Source organism: Phascolarctos cinereus, unplaced genomic scaffold (genome assembly GCF_003287225.1).
Source record: "Phascolarctos cinereus isolate Bilbo 61053 unplaced genomic scaffold, phaCin_HiC Scaffold_9;HRSCAF=440, whole genome shotgun sequence".
In the NCBI taxonomy this organism is placed as follows: domain Eukaryota; kingdom Metazoa; phylum Chordata; class Mammalia; order Diprotodontia; family Phascolarctidae; genus Phascolarctos; species Phascolarctos cinereus.
In genome coordinates this window covers 121,476,598-121,493,574 of record NW_027556402.1, presented here as the reverse complement: position 1 = coordinate 121,493,574, position 16,977 = coordinate 121,476,598, and the positions used below count along the sequence as shown (strand labels likewise).

The window sequence follows — 16,977 nt, the reverse complement described above, 5'->3', positions numbered from 1 at the left end:
CAGTAATGAAAACGAAAGTCTTTTCTATATCCTTTGGCAAGATCCAAGAGAAAGTAACTATAGTTCAGTAAAATCTGAGATGAGAGATTACTAGATTCTTCACATAAATATTATTAGTATAGTCAAGATCTTGGGTACTACAACAGGCTGTTGCTGCTGGTGGTTTATGCTGTGGTAAACTGGAGCTATACAGTGAATCACCAGTTACAGCTGATTCTTCATTCTATTGAGGCTATTACCCACCCCTCCCCTAACTCCAAACAAAAACAAAAACAAAAAACCTTCAAGTGAAAGCAGAAGTACCCACATGCTGAGTTACCACTATGACTAAAGAATGTGGGCTTGTCTTGAGAGCTCTGCTTCTTGGAGAGAAGATATTTCCCCCACTGAGCCTACCCTACCTGAAGGTCTGACCCCATACTTCTGTCTTCCCTCAGTCCACTGTCTGGTACCCTGTGTATGTCCCCACCCCTGGGCATCGCTGGTCATTTCCCGTCTATGTCCTTTTTCTTCCCTCCTCCTAAAGGTGTTCTTCCTCTGGGTTCTGTCCAAGCCCCCAAGCAGCTGGTCCCAACAGTAGGCTCAGGCTTCTCTGTCCCCAGCCCCAACAGTTGTACTTGAAAGGTATTCAGGTCCTCTCCTTCCACTGGCATTGTTGAAATTTAGAGGTTTAGGGGTGCTGGGAAACCAAAATCAAGACACTTGGGTCCTGTCTGAATGAATTCAACCCAAGCCTTCCATCAGCTAAAGGTGATCCACCATATGGGCCAGACTCTTAAGGAATCTAAGCATTTGTATTACTAATGTAAGTGGCTCAGATCTTAAGAATCTGAGCACCTTAATGGAGGCCAGATGGACCTCATATAAAGAAAGATTATGGAAGATATCTAGGAATGGCCAAGTAGCCTGGGGTGCCTGGACCTCATGGCCAAGGCAGAAATGAGCCTAGACAGGATCAAGGGTGGGAAGTAGGCCAGGGCTATAGGGAGGTTAGACAATACAGGGTTACATGAGGGTTAACAGAGAATTGGGAGACTGGGCATAGGTGGCAATGAAAGGGCAGGTGATAGGATTATAATCTCAGGCAAACACCAAAGATTTGGCCATGTGGGAAAGTCCAGGGCTTTTCCTTTTTGGTGTCCAGATCCCAAGACAGGGTCTTTTCTTTTTAGGGGTTCAGATTCCATCCCCATCAGCATGAAGCCCCCTTCCTAGCTCCTTCCCTTTCTCCCTCCTTTCCTCAAATTCCCAGGAGAATCAGCATTGCATAAAAATCTCTTTGTGTAGAGGGGTCCGTTGAAATCTAAGATTAGGCTAGAAGCATATCATGAAGGATTTTATAAATGCCAAGCCAAAGAGGTTGCAATTCATCCTATAGATAATGGGGAGACATGGAAAGGTCTTGAGCAAGGGAGTGACGTGGAACTCTCTAGCTTATAGCCCACATATCCATAAAAGGAGATATGCACACAGATTTGGCATTAGTAAATTCTTACATTTAAATTTTCCTTATCTTGAAATTTTTTACTCTGTGTGTGTTTTTGGTACCGCTAAGTATGATGCTTTTAGTTACTGGAAAATAATGAGATCTGTCAAAGGCACACATCACTAGCTTTCACATATTTAACTCCTAATGATGCTCAAATCATTATAATAGTTCTTTTTATTGAAGTGGCCATATTTAATAAATATGAACAATAGCTAAGAAATGTCCCCCAAATAGCAGCCTTTAGTATTGGTTTTAATAAGTAATAACATAATTTCAAACAGAATGAAATAAAATGTTTTATTAACAAACGCTCTGGCATTTGTAATAATGTAATTCTTCTTTGCTGTTTTTCAATTGCTATTTTACCACATTCCAGATATCACCAGTCATGAAAAATGTTTAGCTGTGGAATAAAAGAAAAATACATACTTGCTTTACAGTCATGTTTTCCCCGAGTCTATTATAGATATTATTTATTAGTGCAATGGTAAGTTGTAACTACTTTTCAGAAGTGTAGCATTATAGGCAAGTTCCAATTTTGCTAAAGCTGATAAAATTTTTCCTATGTATTTTTTTTCAAGTAAAATAAATCATATATGTGTGTATATGCACACACACACACACACACACACACACACACATTAAGGATCTGTGTTTTCATTGTGTCCAAGTAGAAATTCTAGAATAGGAAATCCCTCCCTTCACCAATGCACATTGCAATATGTGACCTATCAAATAAACCAGCATTAAACATAAAAAGAAGAAAAACAAATAAACAAATAAACAAAAAAAAGATTCAACAGAATTTTTACTCTAGTTCTTAATAAATAGGATTGACTGTAGGAGAGTTGTTCAAGGCCTAGGGAGCTTCAGTGATTTGCCCATAGAAACACAACTGGCAACTTCAAGAGGCAGAATTTAAACCCAAATATTGCTGCCCTTGAGTCTACTACTCTCTTCACTGTAGCAAATAGACTTTTAGAAAATATGTATATATTTTTTAGATTGGGCACATCAATAAATAAAGGCCCAAATGCATCCCAATTACTTTATTTTTAAATATGTTTATTGGAGAGGTGAAGGGAGGAGGGAGACAGAAAATGTAGCAGAATATTTATTCTTTGGAATAGATCCCATTTCCTGTCTCTTATCTCTTTTCCAGACAAAGACCAACAATACTATCTCTGTCTCATCTACCTTTTTGCCACCAACCCTGCTATATCTTTGTTGTTCCAACAACCTCTTGAGATGACAACTGTTGTCTTTTTCATTATTTTCTTTCATTTTCAAGGACGATTGGAAAAAAAAAACTCTGCAGTTTTAATAAAAGTCCATATTTATTTTTTGTTCTTTTTTTCTTTTTCAGAACTATGAATTTATCAGTGCAAGGAAATCTCACTGGGGGAACTCCATCTATTCTTTGAGAGTTGCTAACCCTCTTTGACTCATCTTCTTAAACAGGCCAGGGTACTGAGGGGAAAAATCACTTAAACATATCACAAGCTACCATGTGTCAAAGGTGCAGCTTAAACTCAATTCTTCCTGACTCCAGTCCTCTATCAGCGGACATAAGACACTGATTTTCCCTTATTTGTATTTTATTTTTCCCCGCTTTGGCCCTGACTTATGATAACATTGGTAACAGGGACCTTCTCTACTAATTAAAATCAGCAGTTATTCTACAATTTATAGTCTTAGAGAGTCACCATTGTCACATATACAGTATGTGTCAGAGGTACCATTTGAATCCAAGTCTTCCTTATTCTAAATTTGTCTACCACTCTGTCATACTACTTATCAATAAACACAATCAGTCAATCAATAAACACTTATTAATTGTCTACTAAGTGCCAGGCACTATGTTAAGTGTGGGAGATAAAAAAAGAGGCAAAATGCATCCCTTGACCTCAAGGAGATTATCATCTAATGGGGAAGACACAACAAGCAAACACATCTATATTCAAAGAAAGATCATTAGAAATCAGGTAGCATAAGTATGTTTAGAAGCCTGGCGAGGTTAGCAGATATCGTACAAGTAAAAATGTTAAAGCTGGAATTGAAAATTGAAAACCAGAAGCTTTAATTTGCAATCCAGCATCCTTATCACAACATCATGTTTTACACTTATGATCCTGTGGTCTAATAATCATTGAGATAACACAGACTTTTGACTTTTTCCTTCTTCCATTTGCATCTTTCTTGGTGATATACTTGGGGATAATTTGGAAGACAAACTATTATCAGATAACATTATCAATTGACTGTGTCAGTTTGAGTACTTTAAAGTTTAAGTGGTACAGGTGGATAATGCAGTGGACAGAGCCCTGGGCTTGGAATCAGGAAGGCTTAACCCCCCTGAGTTCAAATCAGGCCTCAGGTACTTATTAGCTCTATGACTCCAAGCAAGTCACTTAACCTAGTTTACCACAGTTCGTTCACCTATAAAATAAACTACAGAAGAAATTGACAAACCGCTCCAATCATCTTTGCCAAGAAAACCCCCAAACCCCAAATGGAATCAATGAAGAGTCACACATGGCTGAAAAATGACTGAACAAAGAATTCACGTCCTTCAAAGTGTATGTATCCCTTTGTAAGAGAAATCTAAAAAAAAAAAAAAACAATGTTTCCTCTACTCTTTACTTCATGTTTGCTTTATAAAAGGTCTTTGATAGGGATGCCACATTATTTTTCACCTTCATGTACATTTTGTACAGAAAATATAGTCCTTTGACTCAATAGTTAGATTTCTAGGGATCTGAATTCCAAACTCAGGTCTGATCAACAACTTACGTTAATATAACCCAAAGAAATCAAAGATAGGGGAAAAATAGCCCCAAAATATCAAAATTCACATAGAAGCACTTTTTTTGGTACACAATAAAGATGAAGAATGGGTCCTTATTAACTGGGGAAGGGTGAACAAATCAAAATATATGAATATGATGGAATATTATCATGCTAAGAGAATATAGTTCTGTGATGAATATAAAGACTTTAGAAAGGCATGGTAAGATTTGAATGAACTGATACAAAGGAAAGTAAATAAAATTAGACAATCCATAGGTATAGTGTAAAAGAACACTGAATCAGTTTTAGGAAGATGTGGATTTAATTCTTCATCCCACAGATACAAGTTATGTAATCTCAGTCAAGGCATGTTAACCTCTTTCAGTCTCAGCTTCTAGCTTTAAACCCAAGCCAAATTAGGGGGTAAGACAACCTTTAATGTTGCTTAACAGTTCCTGATTCTTAAATCCTCAAACCTCAGAAAGTTGACCAATCTGAAAACTTTTTGCAAATTATTATTCAGGTCACTAATAAGGACCTTGAAGATGCATTAATAGGAATGAGTCACCTTTATCAAAGACTTAAGTAAAGTTAGAGCCCTTTTATTTATTTATTTATGGGCTATAATGATTCATTTGCCCATGGTTGTTCAGGAATCTGCATCTGTGTCCTATTCACATTTTTACTACTACATATATTTATAAAACCATAATGGCAAGTAAAATTCAGTTATCTTCCTATAAGAAACTTTGTAATGAAGAGTTCAAAATTCATGGATAGTTTATAAAATACTTTGTGATTTAATAATTTGAGATTTATTTTTAAAATGATTTGTTATAAATTTAAAATTAGATGTCAATTAATCTAACATTTTCTATTTAAAATAATTCCATATTCATATTAATTAGGGATTTCATAGTTCTATTAATTTATCTGTATCGAAGCATAATTATGTTTTCAGAAAATAGGCTTATTTCAAAAATGCTCTCTCTTTTTTCCCATATCTAGCATTATCCTCTAATCCATTCCTGACCACCTCTTCTCCCAAGTAGAAGCCTGTCCCTATAACAATTATGCATAGTTGAGCAAGGGGGCAGTTAGCTGGTACAATGGATAGACTGCCTGGCCTGGAGTCAAAAAGATTGATGTTTCTGATTTCAAATCTGACCTCAGACACTAGCTGTGTGATTCTGGGCAAATCACTTAACTCTGTTTTTCTTAGTTTCCTCATCTGTGAAATGAGCTGGAGAAGGAAATGGCAAACCATTCCAGTGTCTTTTCCAAAAAAAAAACCCAAAAACAAATGGGGTCATGAATAGTCAAACGTGACTGAAACAATTGAACAACAAATAAATGAGCAAACAAATCAAGATATTGCCATATCTGAGATTGGGTGTCTGATTCTGTAGCTCTAGTCTATCATCACACTAAGAAGAGGTACAACATATGATTTAGCATGAAGCTCTGATTTGTTGATGCTTTAGCCAATACCTTGAGTTCTTTTTCCTTCACATTGTTGTGGTAATTGTACATATTGTCTTCCTGGCTCTGCTCACTTTGATCAAAATCTGTTAATATGTCTTTCCATATTTCTTTGAAACTGTAATATTCATCATTTATTACAGATCAATGCTATTTCACTGAATTCAGATACCATAGGGTCATACATCTTGTGCCAGAGGAGATCTCATAGGTTACCTAGTCCAAATATTTTATTTTAGAAAGGAGGAAATTGAGGCCAATTGACCACCTTGGTCATTCTTGCAGGGGACATCAGGAATGAGAATTGAATCCAGGTCCTTTAATTCTAAAATCAGTGCTTTCTCCACTTTCTCACACTGCCTCCTTACTAGAATCTGTTCACACATCATCAGTTAATGAGAAAGTATTTTGTTTCTTGCTCTTTGATAAAATGAAAAGTGCTATTATACATATTCTTATTGAATGTATATGTGTGTGTGTGTGTGTGTGTGTGTGTGTGTGTGTGTGTGTATGCATTAGGGAATGAAGGGCAGCTAGTGGCGCAGTGGATAGAGCACCTGGCCCAAAGTTAGGAAGATTCATCTTCCCGAGCTCAAATGTGACCTCAGACACTTACTAGCTGTGTGACCCTGAGCAAGTCATTTAACCAAGCTGGCTTCAGTTTCTTATCTGTAAAATGAACTGGAGAAGGAAATGACAAACCTCTCCAGTATTTTTGCCAAGGAAACACCAAATCAAGTCACAAAGAGTCAGACATGCCTGATAACAGCTGAACAACAGAATATTAGGGAACTCTTCTTATTCATATATGTGTACATGTGTACTAATTCTTAATATATTTATATTTTAAACTTTTATCAGAGAATGTTGCTCTGAAGATTTGTTTTCCATAATTGCTTTCCCATATTTACCTTGTTTTATAAAAAATTTGTCAATTTTATAATAAAAATATTTGTTTTCTCTTTAATGTTGATTTCCATGCCTGTTTTTTTAGGTAAAAGAGAACTTTCCCTCTTGCTACAACTATGAAAGATACATTTTTCCTTTGTCTTTCCATTTTCATATACTATTTATATTTACGTGATCTATCATTTGGAGTTTATTGTAGCATATGACATAAGTTATTGAAACAAGCTTAATTTTGCCAGACTGCTTTCTAGTTTTAACAGTCACTTTTATCATTAGGGAGTTGTAATTCAGTAGTTAGTACACCTAGGTTTATTGAACACTTCACTATTGTATGAGGTTGTTTCTAGGTCTTGTTAATTAGATTAAGATCTGATCAATTGATCAAATACCATATTGTTTCAATGATTAATGCTTTATGCTTTACATTACAATTTGAGATCTACCATTGACTTTTTCCATTTGTTCTTTTTTTTTTACTACTTTCCTTGAAATTCTCACCTTTTTTTTTCCCTTCCAGATAAATTTTGTTATCATGTTATCCAGATTTAGAAAAGACAAACTTCATGGTGTATTGGAGAGCCTATCTTGGAGTTAGGAAGATTTGGGATCAAGTCCTGCCTCTGACACACACTGATTGGGTGACCCTGGTTAAAGCACTCAAACTCTCAGTATTCTAGACAACTCGCTAAAGGTAAAAGTTGCAAAGAAGGTTCAGTCCTGCATTGGTGCAGGGAGCATGCTCATTTGGGAGAGACTGATAGTAATAAAATCACAGATCCCTAACTTGTACAGTAGGAGCAGCCAGGTGGCCCCATAGTACATTGAGTGCTGTGCCTGGAGTCAGGAAGATTCATCCTCCTGAGTTCAAATCTAGCTTCAGACACTTACCAGCTGTGTGACCCTGGGCAAGTCACTTAATTCTATTTGTCTCAGTTTTTTCATCTATAAAACGAGCTGGAAAAAGAAATGGCAAATCATTGCAGTATCTTTGACAAGAAACCCCCAGATGGGGTCACAGAAAGTTGGACATGACTAAACAACAACATCTTGTACAACAACCCCTTGATTGTTTCATTGGTAGGCCTGAAATCTAGAAATTAATTTAGATAATATCATCTTTATTATTATATCATCACTGTTCATTCAAGAGCCACCAATAGCTCTCCAATTGTTTATCTTCCTATAATTCCAAGGAAAAATATTTTGGTAAAAGTCCTGGGAATGTCTTGCTAAACGCATTCTAAGATACTTTATATATTCCATAATTACAGTGAAATGAATTTTTTTTTATCTCTTCCTGGGAGGCTTAGTAGCATACAGAAAGTCTAATGATTTTGTGATTTATTTTATGTACTGTTGCTTTACTGAATTGTGTAATTATTTCAAATATTTTTACTTGAATCTCTAGGTTTCTTCATCATAGCATCTGCAAATAGATATATATTTTACTTCCTCTTTGCTTTTGGATATTTCCCGAACTTTATTTTTGTCTTATTACAGTCAGCATGTTAAAAATGATATTAAACAATAGAACTAACAAGAGGTATTCTTGCTTTATCCTTAGAAATATTAGAAAGTCCTCTAGTGTTTCTCAGATATAATGCTAGTTCTTTGGTTTTGATATATACTCAATCAATAAACATTTATTAAGTACCAACCACGTGCCAGGCACTATGCTAAGAACTAGATATAAATAGAGGAAAAAGACAAGCCCTGCCTTCAAGGAGCTCACAACTTAATGGGGAGAGATCATCTAAAGAACCATGTATAAGCAAGGTATATACAAAATCAATAGAAAATAATTAACAGAGGGAAGGCATTAGAATTCAGAAGAATGGGAAAGCCTTCCTGTTCAAGATGATTTTAGCTGAGATTTAAAGGAGGTCAAGTAAGTCAATAGGTGGAATTGAAGAGGGACAGCCAGAGAAAAAGCTCAGAGCCAAGAGATAGAGTGTCTTGTTTGTGAAATGGCCAGGAGGCCAGTGTTACTTGATGGAAGAGTATGTTATGGGCAGTAACGTGTACAAAGACAGGAAAGATAGGGTATGAAGGACATTGAAAGCCAAACCAGAGCTTATTGAGTAAAGTGATGACATTGTTGGACCCATGCCTTATGAAAATCATTTTGGTGGCTGAATGGAATGAATACCAACCAAACTATTAAGGTGCTATTATATAGCATAGGGATCTATGATTTCATTATTTTTAGTCATTCTTAGAAACACCCTGTATCAATACATGTCTGCACCTTCTTTGCAACTTATGCCCTGAGAGAATTGTTTAAAATACTGAGAGTCTGAGTGGCTTACCCAGAGTCCCACAACCAGTATGTGTTAGAAACAGGACTTCAACCCAGGTCTTCCTGATTCCACTACATCATGCAGATTCTCTTTTTTTCTGGATCTGGATAACGTAAGTATAAAATGTATCTGGAGGGGGGAAAAAATCAAGAATATCAAGGGAAATAGTGGGGAAAAATGAATAAATGACAAAAGCCTAGCAGTAGTAGATCTCAAATTGTAATATTAAGCAAAAATCATTAGAACAATCTGATACTTGACCAGTGGATCAGATGGTAATCTATTCAAGAAGAGAACGGAGAGATTTGAGGCAGATAGACTTTCCACCAGGCTACTGCAAAATAGTACAGGTGATGAGGGCCTAAGGGCCTGTGTTACAGTGGTGGCAATGTTAAAGGAGAAAAAGAAGCTTATGTGACAGTTGTTGCAAAGGCTAAATTGACAAATCTTGGCAACAGAGTTGATATGGGTTGTGAGAGATAATGAAGTATTGAAGATGACCCCTAAATTGGGATCTTGAGGGACAGGGAAACTGATGGTTTCTACAATAATAGGGACAGTAGGAGGTGGGGAAATATAAATTAGAAATGAGTTAGCAACCCTTAATGGTAAAGAGATTTATAAAATTGGAAATTGATTTTAATTCTGTTTTTAAGAAATAGTCAAACTGGCATAGATTTCATATTCTCCTGTGCCCAGTGAATCTAAACTCCTTACCCTTGTGACTTCACCCTTCACCTACTTTCTGGAGAAACTTACCTAACCATCATGGTTTCATTACCAGTTACTGGGTAGCCTTCTGCTGTTTTAATCTCAATTTTATTATTTTGATTTGTATCTCTACTCTGGTATTGTTCACCTTTATAATCTCACCCACCACTCATTTAACTCAAAAGAAAGTTCCTTTGTAACCTCACTCACAACACACAACCCACAACTGAAATTCAGGTTGATATTATCAAAGCCACTGCAGACTACACCCAAGTCAGTAGACTAATCCTACTATTTGAGATTACTCCCATCTCTCAAGGAGGAAGTAATGGAGAGGAGCCGAGGTGATTTTTAATCTACTTCTTTACTAAAATATCTACCAATCTGGATTGCTTTACCTTTTTGAGGGGAAGTCCAAATGATGTCTTGTCAGGCTAATAAGAAGGAAGACACACCTAAGTTTCACCTTTCAGCCTGCACTCAGGATTTTGGTCATTGAGAGAGGCCATTGAGACAACTTATTGTTTACTGCTAGCCTAACTAATAAATTGATCATTATTTGACCATTGTATTTCAGTTTACTCTAATTTTCAAACATAACAGGGTTTCATCACTCTGAATTTTCTGCCCCAGAAAGTACATGACTGGAAGCTTCCTTCTACTGAACAACAATAGCAACAAAATAAATCTTCAACTCATGCTGTGTGACTGCCAATCACAGAATGTCATAATCTCCAAAGAACCTAAATTCCAAGTCACACAAAAAGCAGTTGAGAGATGGATGGGGGAAATAGACAGACTAGACTGCAGGACATTTCCAGTGAGGAACTACATACAAGAAGCATCATTCAAGATATTATCAAAGAGATGTGTGACTGGAAAGGAAAATTGGACCATGAGATAATGAGGAAGACTGAAATTCCATGTGTTCCCATTGGAAGCCACATTCAAGAATCTTAGAATAAGACAGCACATTAGGTAGCTGCCCAGTGGAGGACCGACTGGAGGTCATAGACAAAATCTACAACAGGTGAGATGATGGGTTACAGTTTGTATCATCTGAGGGACTACCTATAGCACATAACAGAATTCCACTGAAATGTCATGGCAATGTCCACCTAATACCATGACCTGCTTTCCATTCTTTTTCTCATATAGACTTTTCATGCCAGAACTGTTTTCCCCCTTCAACATCCCTTTCCTCTCCAACTTGGAGACATTCAATAAAGGCTGTCTGACCATTTTCTGGTTATTATAATGGGGATTGTTTTTGTACATGATTGGGACTAGATGGCTAAAGAGGCTGCCAGGTGATGCAATGGACATTGTGCTGGGCCTGGAGTTAGGACAATCTGATTCAGACACTTACTAGCTGTGTGACCCTGGGCAAGTCAACCCTGTTTGCCTGAGTTGCTTCATCTGTAAAATGAGTTGGAGAAGGAAATGTGCAAACCACTCCAGCATCTTTGCCAAGAAAATCTCAAATGGAATGATGAAGAGTCAGATACTACTGAAAAAATGACTAAACAAATGAGATGGCTAACTCTCAAATTATGTGATGCTGTAAATGAGAATTTTTTATATTAATTATAGTAGAATGATAAAGGGAAGACATTCTCACCAGAGGTCCACCAAGGCTTTGGGACTTCAGAGCTCTGATTACTCCCAGAAGGGTACAAATAAACATATAATATAAAGACATATCTAAGCTGAAAAAGAGAAGGAAGAAAAGGAGGAAGAAAAAGAAATTAGGAGAAGGAAATGGTTGTAAAATTAATGGATCCCTAGCTTTAATCTTATGTCATGCCACCTTCTGCTCTGGTTTTCAGGCATTTTCCCCTGTACCTTGCAATGCAAGATTTGATGAAGTAATACCTTGGTTAGAATTCACTGTTCCATTACAGGAGAAGGTATTGAAGAATCTTAAAGATTAAATATCATTTATAACACTTATGAGAATCAATTAATTAATTAATACTTAAGAGTATTATGCCAACAAGGCAGCATGAGGGAGGGGGAAGTAAGGCCCTCAGACCTCTGGGGATAGAAGTGTGAGAGGTGAGGTTTTTTTTTTTTTTCTGGGAAATCGGAATTTATAGTGTTTGCTATGAATTCATTTCTTCATTTTATCCTGAAACTCTGTTATAAGTAAATTGTCATTTTTCTTTACAACTCCGCTGTGATATCATGTTATTAATTATAGGCTGGTTATAAGAAAGCAATGAAAAATGATTGGGAATTCAGAGCTTTTGATTAGAATATGAATACAACCAATTTATAGGATAGCTAGGTGGCTCAGTGGATAGAGTATCAGGCCTACAGTCAGGAAGAATCATCTTCCTGAGTTCAAATCTATCTTCAGACAGATTAGCTGTGTAACCCTAGATAAGTCACTTAACCCTGTTTGCCTCAGTTTCCTCATCTGTAAAATGAGCTAGAGAAGGAAATGGCAAGCCATTGCAGGATCTTTGCCAAGAAAACCCCAATCAGACAAGACTGCAATGACTTAACCACAAGTGGAAGGGACCTGTTGTAGATAGCATATTTATATGATAATAAATATCAGTTATAGAATAATAATAATGAGGAAGAAGAGGAGAGAGAATGTTTTGCTAGTGATTACTTAAGTTACTCAGAACTGGTGCCCTCTTGGATCTAATAAGACTTTCGAATCTCCTAAAATTGAAAAGGAACCTTCTTTTGGCTTTGGCTTATGTATGACTGTTGCAATATGATCCTGGCTCAGGTACTAGAAGGCTTGTTCGATTCCTCAGTATTCACAGATTTAATCTCTTTCTTGGCTTCCTGGGCTCTGCTAGAAGTCTTCTGCCTTCCACCTACTTCCTGGCATCAGGAACACTTGAAGCTATCTCTTCACTGATCAAAGTTTAATACTGATCAGACCTTGTTAACAGCTAGTATCCTTATCTAGGACTCTGTGAGCTAGATCAAGCAGAGGCAAGATGCAATGCTTTACTTGTATAATGATAACGATAATCATGACAACAACAACAACAACAACATGAGCTTTCATGCCAATTCTCTGATTCAATTACAAATGCAATCATCTTATCTATCTGCATAATAACCCCTGCAGAATATTAAATATAAAGGAATAACAGCAGTATAGAGATTTTATCCTTAGGTTGTTCCTAATTGAACTCCACCAAAAAAAAAAAAAAGACAAAGGACCTGGAGTCAAGAGGACCTGAGTTCAAATCTGGCCTCAGACACACAACACTCACTAGATGTAGTGTTATGGGCAAATCTGTAACTGGGCAAATCACTTAACCCCAATTGCCTCACAAGCAAATAAACAAATAAAACAAAAAGGTGAAAATGAGATGAATTGATAACAACCATGAATATAGCATGAAAAATATCGTTTAGAATTCAATAAATAAACTGAACTAGAAATATTATCATAACTTATTGCTCAAACCACTTGCATGTCACAGTAACATTGATACATAAACTTTTATGAATGTTTTTAAGTGTAAGCAGCTAGGTGGAGTGGTAGATAGACTACTGGACTTGAAATTATGAAAATAAATTAATCAATACCATATACCTTCTTACATTTTTTGGTGTGCTAGGGGAATGAGAACTCTTTATCACAAATAGAGAAAGGTATTTAAAGAAAAGTATCCTCAAATTCACTGAAAAAAAAAAGTACCTAATAAGAATTACACCTCTCTAAGGGAAAAAAAAGGCTTTCCAGGTCAAAGAAAAATACTTACTTCACAGTGTTTATAAGTTGTATTTTTAACAGGACTCCAGTATAAAGTGGAAAATTTTCAGATTTTTTTTTTTACGGAGAACAAGATGGTAATAAAAGAAGACATTTTCAAACTATTCTTAAAACCATCACAGTTGGGAAAATAGTTTATTACTGGTAGAGGCATGGTTGCTTGAAGGAAGAGGAAAAATTCAAATTATTCTTTTTTTTCTAAAACATTTAAAAATGATGTAATAAAAAGACTACCTGTTGTTGACAGTACTTTTTTTTTTCCCTTAGGACTTGGACAGCCTGTTATTTCCATAGATATCTACCACCTTCTTTATAGGAAGCCTTCTCTAACTTCTCTTAATTCCAATGCTTCCTTTGTTAATTATTTCCTTTGAAACTTGTATATAGCTTGCTTTGCCTACATTTATTTGCATGTTGTCTCCCACATTAAATTGTAAACTCCTTGAGGTTTTTTGCATCTTTTGGTATCCTCTTAGAACAATGCCTGGCATCTAGTAGGCTCTTAAATGTTTTTTGATTGCCAGGAAAAAGAAAGGGAGAGAGAGAGAGAGAGAGAGAGAGAGAGAGAGAGAGAGAGAGAGAGAGAGAGAGAGAGAGAGAGATGTAAAGTAAGGCCCCTAGAGTGTTGGTTGAATCCCTGGAGGTTGACTTAGAAGAAAGCCTGCACAATGCCCACAAAATTAGGCATGCATGGATCAGGGACCTTTACAAGGCTACCCACATCATTGGAATGGGACTGCCAAAAAGGTATTGATGTAAGACATTTAAACATAAGATATGTTTAGGGTTAAACTTAGGGTTCAAAAAGTTCCAGTTTTTAAGTAGTTATTTTCTGTGTGCTTATTTCCAGAGTAGCCACCTTTGACTTAGTGTCTCCTAGAAAAAAAATACACTGTCCCTCACCTACTTTTCCTCCTTGGACAGCTTTTTTTATTTTGTTTTGTTTTGTTTTGGTGCTGAAAACATTCCCTGATACATCACTGCATCATATTCCACCCATCTGAAGTCAGTTCAGTTAATTTTTTTCTTTTCTCTACTTAGTTTCTGTATTTTGATAAAAGGGGAGGGATTGATATGACAAATGAAAGTTTAAAGAAAAATAATAAAGTAATTTTATAACTCATGCCAAACTCTATAACTGAAATTATACATTAAGTACCAAAAAATGAAGGTATTGGTTAACTTTTTTTGATCAGCTGTGAAGAAAAAGAAAAGTTACTACAAAAACTATGCATAGCAGGCAAACTGTTGAACTAACTGATTTCAAACAGTGCTGCTGTTATTTCATCCTCAGATTTAGCTCACTGCTCATTATTACAAATATGGCCCATTTTGTACCTGGATGAGATTTTATTCTGACACATTTCAATGCACAGAACAAAATTACCTTTGGTTTTCAAAAATATTCTGCGAATTCTGCCTAATATTTACAACAGATTTTGCCCAGGGTTGTCTATAGGAGAAAGGTAGAAGTGGGATGCCGGTACACTTCCCTCGAGGTGCTTGGTCAAACTGTAGGAAGGAGTACTTTATAGGATCATCCAGTTCCATGATAGCAGCCAGATTCCCAAAACGGTTACAATAATTGGGTGCACTGAAAATGGTTAGCACCTTTTCATTATGAGTCCAGAAGTAACCTTGCTCCACAAGTTGGTGACCCCTGGAAATCAGAGAAAGACCATTGGCCAGCCTAAATATTTGAGAAATGTCTGGTCCAAATGTGTGCCCAGCCCCTCTTGGAGAGGGCCTCCATCCCTCAATATTATCTGGATCAGACCATAATAGATCACAGATTGGTCCATTCATGGTGACTTCTTTAAAACGATCCAAAGCTCTTATATGATCCAGGGTATCTATGGAAGGAGACAGACCCCCATGAACGCAAAATACCTGGCTGTCAACTAAAGCTGTAATGGGGAAATAATCGAACAGGTCTGTAAAATATTTCCAGACATTGGCATTTCCATACTTCTTTTGGCATTCATCATAAAAACCATAAACTCGAGTAACATCTCGAGACTCGTGGTTTCCTCTCAATAATGTAATAGACTTTGGATATTGTACTTTTAAAGATACAAGTAAAGTCACAGTCTCTACTGAGTGCAAGCCTCTGTCAACATAATCACCCAAAAAAAGGTAGCATTTGTCTGGTAATTTCCCACCAATCGTAAAGATATGCAAAAGATCCTGAAATTGACCATGGATATCGCCGCAGACAATAATGGGACAAGCGACTTCCTGAACGTTTGACTCTTTCATTAGGACTTCCTTAGCCTTCTCACATAGAGTGCGCACTTGGTTCTCATTGAGGAGTTTACAATCTTTCAGCTGTTTTATCCATTGGTCCAACTCTTTGATGAACATCTCCTTCATGGAAGCGTTTGCAGTTCCTGGTTGCCCAGCAACCCCTCTCCCCACCTGTTTCGACATCACGTTCCCACTTTCTCTCCAGTCCTACCTGGCTGCTTCAAACCAGTCTTGCCCCTCTGTTGCAGGGGAGGGAAAGGGACGGGACGGAGGCCAACCACCTTCTGTCCACGCGCCTCTCAGCCCCTCCTCCTCAGCTCTCGCGCTGTGCTGCGTTTGGCAAAGGCTTCAGGCTTGGCTGGACTGGGGGAAAGGAAGAACTTGTGGAATTCATTCTTTTGTTCTTTCATACGACTATATGTGTGTGTGTGTGTGTAATATGTTATTATAGATAATATATTATATATATATATAAAATACCTACTATGTGCAAGAGAGGCAGTTTGGAATAACTGATAGGCAGAATGCTTTGTACAGAAGATCTGTAATCATGCCCCACCTGGGACTCCCAAGACAACTCTCTGAGACAGTCCTGGGCAGATGATGACCTGGTTTATTCTAGGGAAGTTCCTCAACTGGGAGAGGAGGAATACCTGTGAAATCATGAATGTATTCCCTGTCCCTACGATGTGTCAGACTGAGATAGGGTCAGGGTCTAGAACAAACAAAAACAAACAAAATCTAAATTAAACAGTCCTTGCATTCATGGAGCTTAGTGTAAGCAAAAACACAAATACAAGAAAGAAAATCTATTTATATATATATATATATATATATATATATATATATATATATATATATATATATGTATGTATGTATGTATGTGTGTATATATGTATATATGCATATTTGTGTATATGTATATATGTGTGTGTGTGTGTGTGTGTGTGTATATATATATGTATGTATGTATGTATATGTATATATTCAAAGTAAATCCAGAGTAATGGGGGAGGGAGAGAAAGAACAGGTGGGGGGACAACACTACCAATTGGGGATGGAGGGAAAATGGTGATGAGAAAGAGCATTTGAGCTGAGCCTGGAAGAAAGCTAGGACTCTTCTTGGTAGAAATGAGAAAGGTATGGGAGCAAAACCTATGTAAATACCAAGGAACTGGAGATGGAATGTCCTCTAGGAGGAACAGTAAATGGGCCATTTTACTGTGCCCACATTGTCCAGATCTCTAGAGCTGAGGTTTTCAACTTGTGGTAGGACTTTTGGAGATTCTTTGGAGGTG

The 16,977-nt window shown here is 36.9% G+C and overlaps 1 protein-coding gene across 1 annotated transcript; it reads right to left on the bottom strand.

Annotated features, from left to right (window-relative positions):
* Positions 1-1,720: 1,720 nt before the first annotated feature.
* Positions 1,721-15,986, bottom strand: LOC110194908 (serine/threonine-protein phosphatase 2A catalytic subunit beta isoform-like). The gene is made up of 2 exons (XM_020967499.1): positions 14,820-15,986; positions 1,721-1,892 (listed from the first exon to the last, which is right to left on the bottom strand). The coding sequence occupies exons 1-2, from the start codon at positions 15,860-15,862 to the stop codon at positions 1,889-1,891; spliced, it is 1,047 nt and encodes a 348-aa protein (XP_020823158.1). The 5' UTR covers positions 15,863-15,986; the 3' UTR covers positions 1,721-1,888.
* Positions 15,987-16,977: the final 991 nt, after the last annotated feature.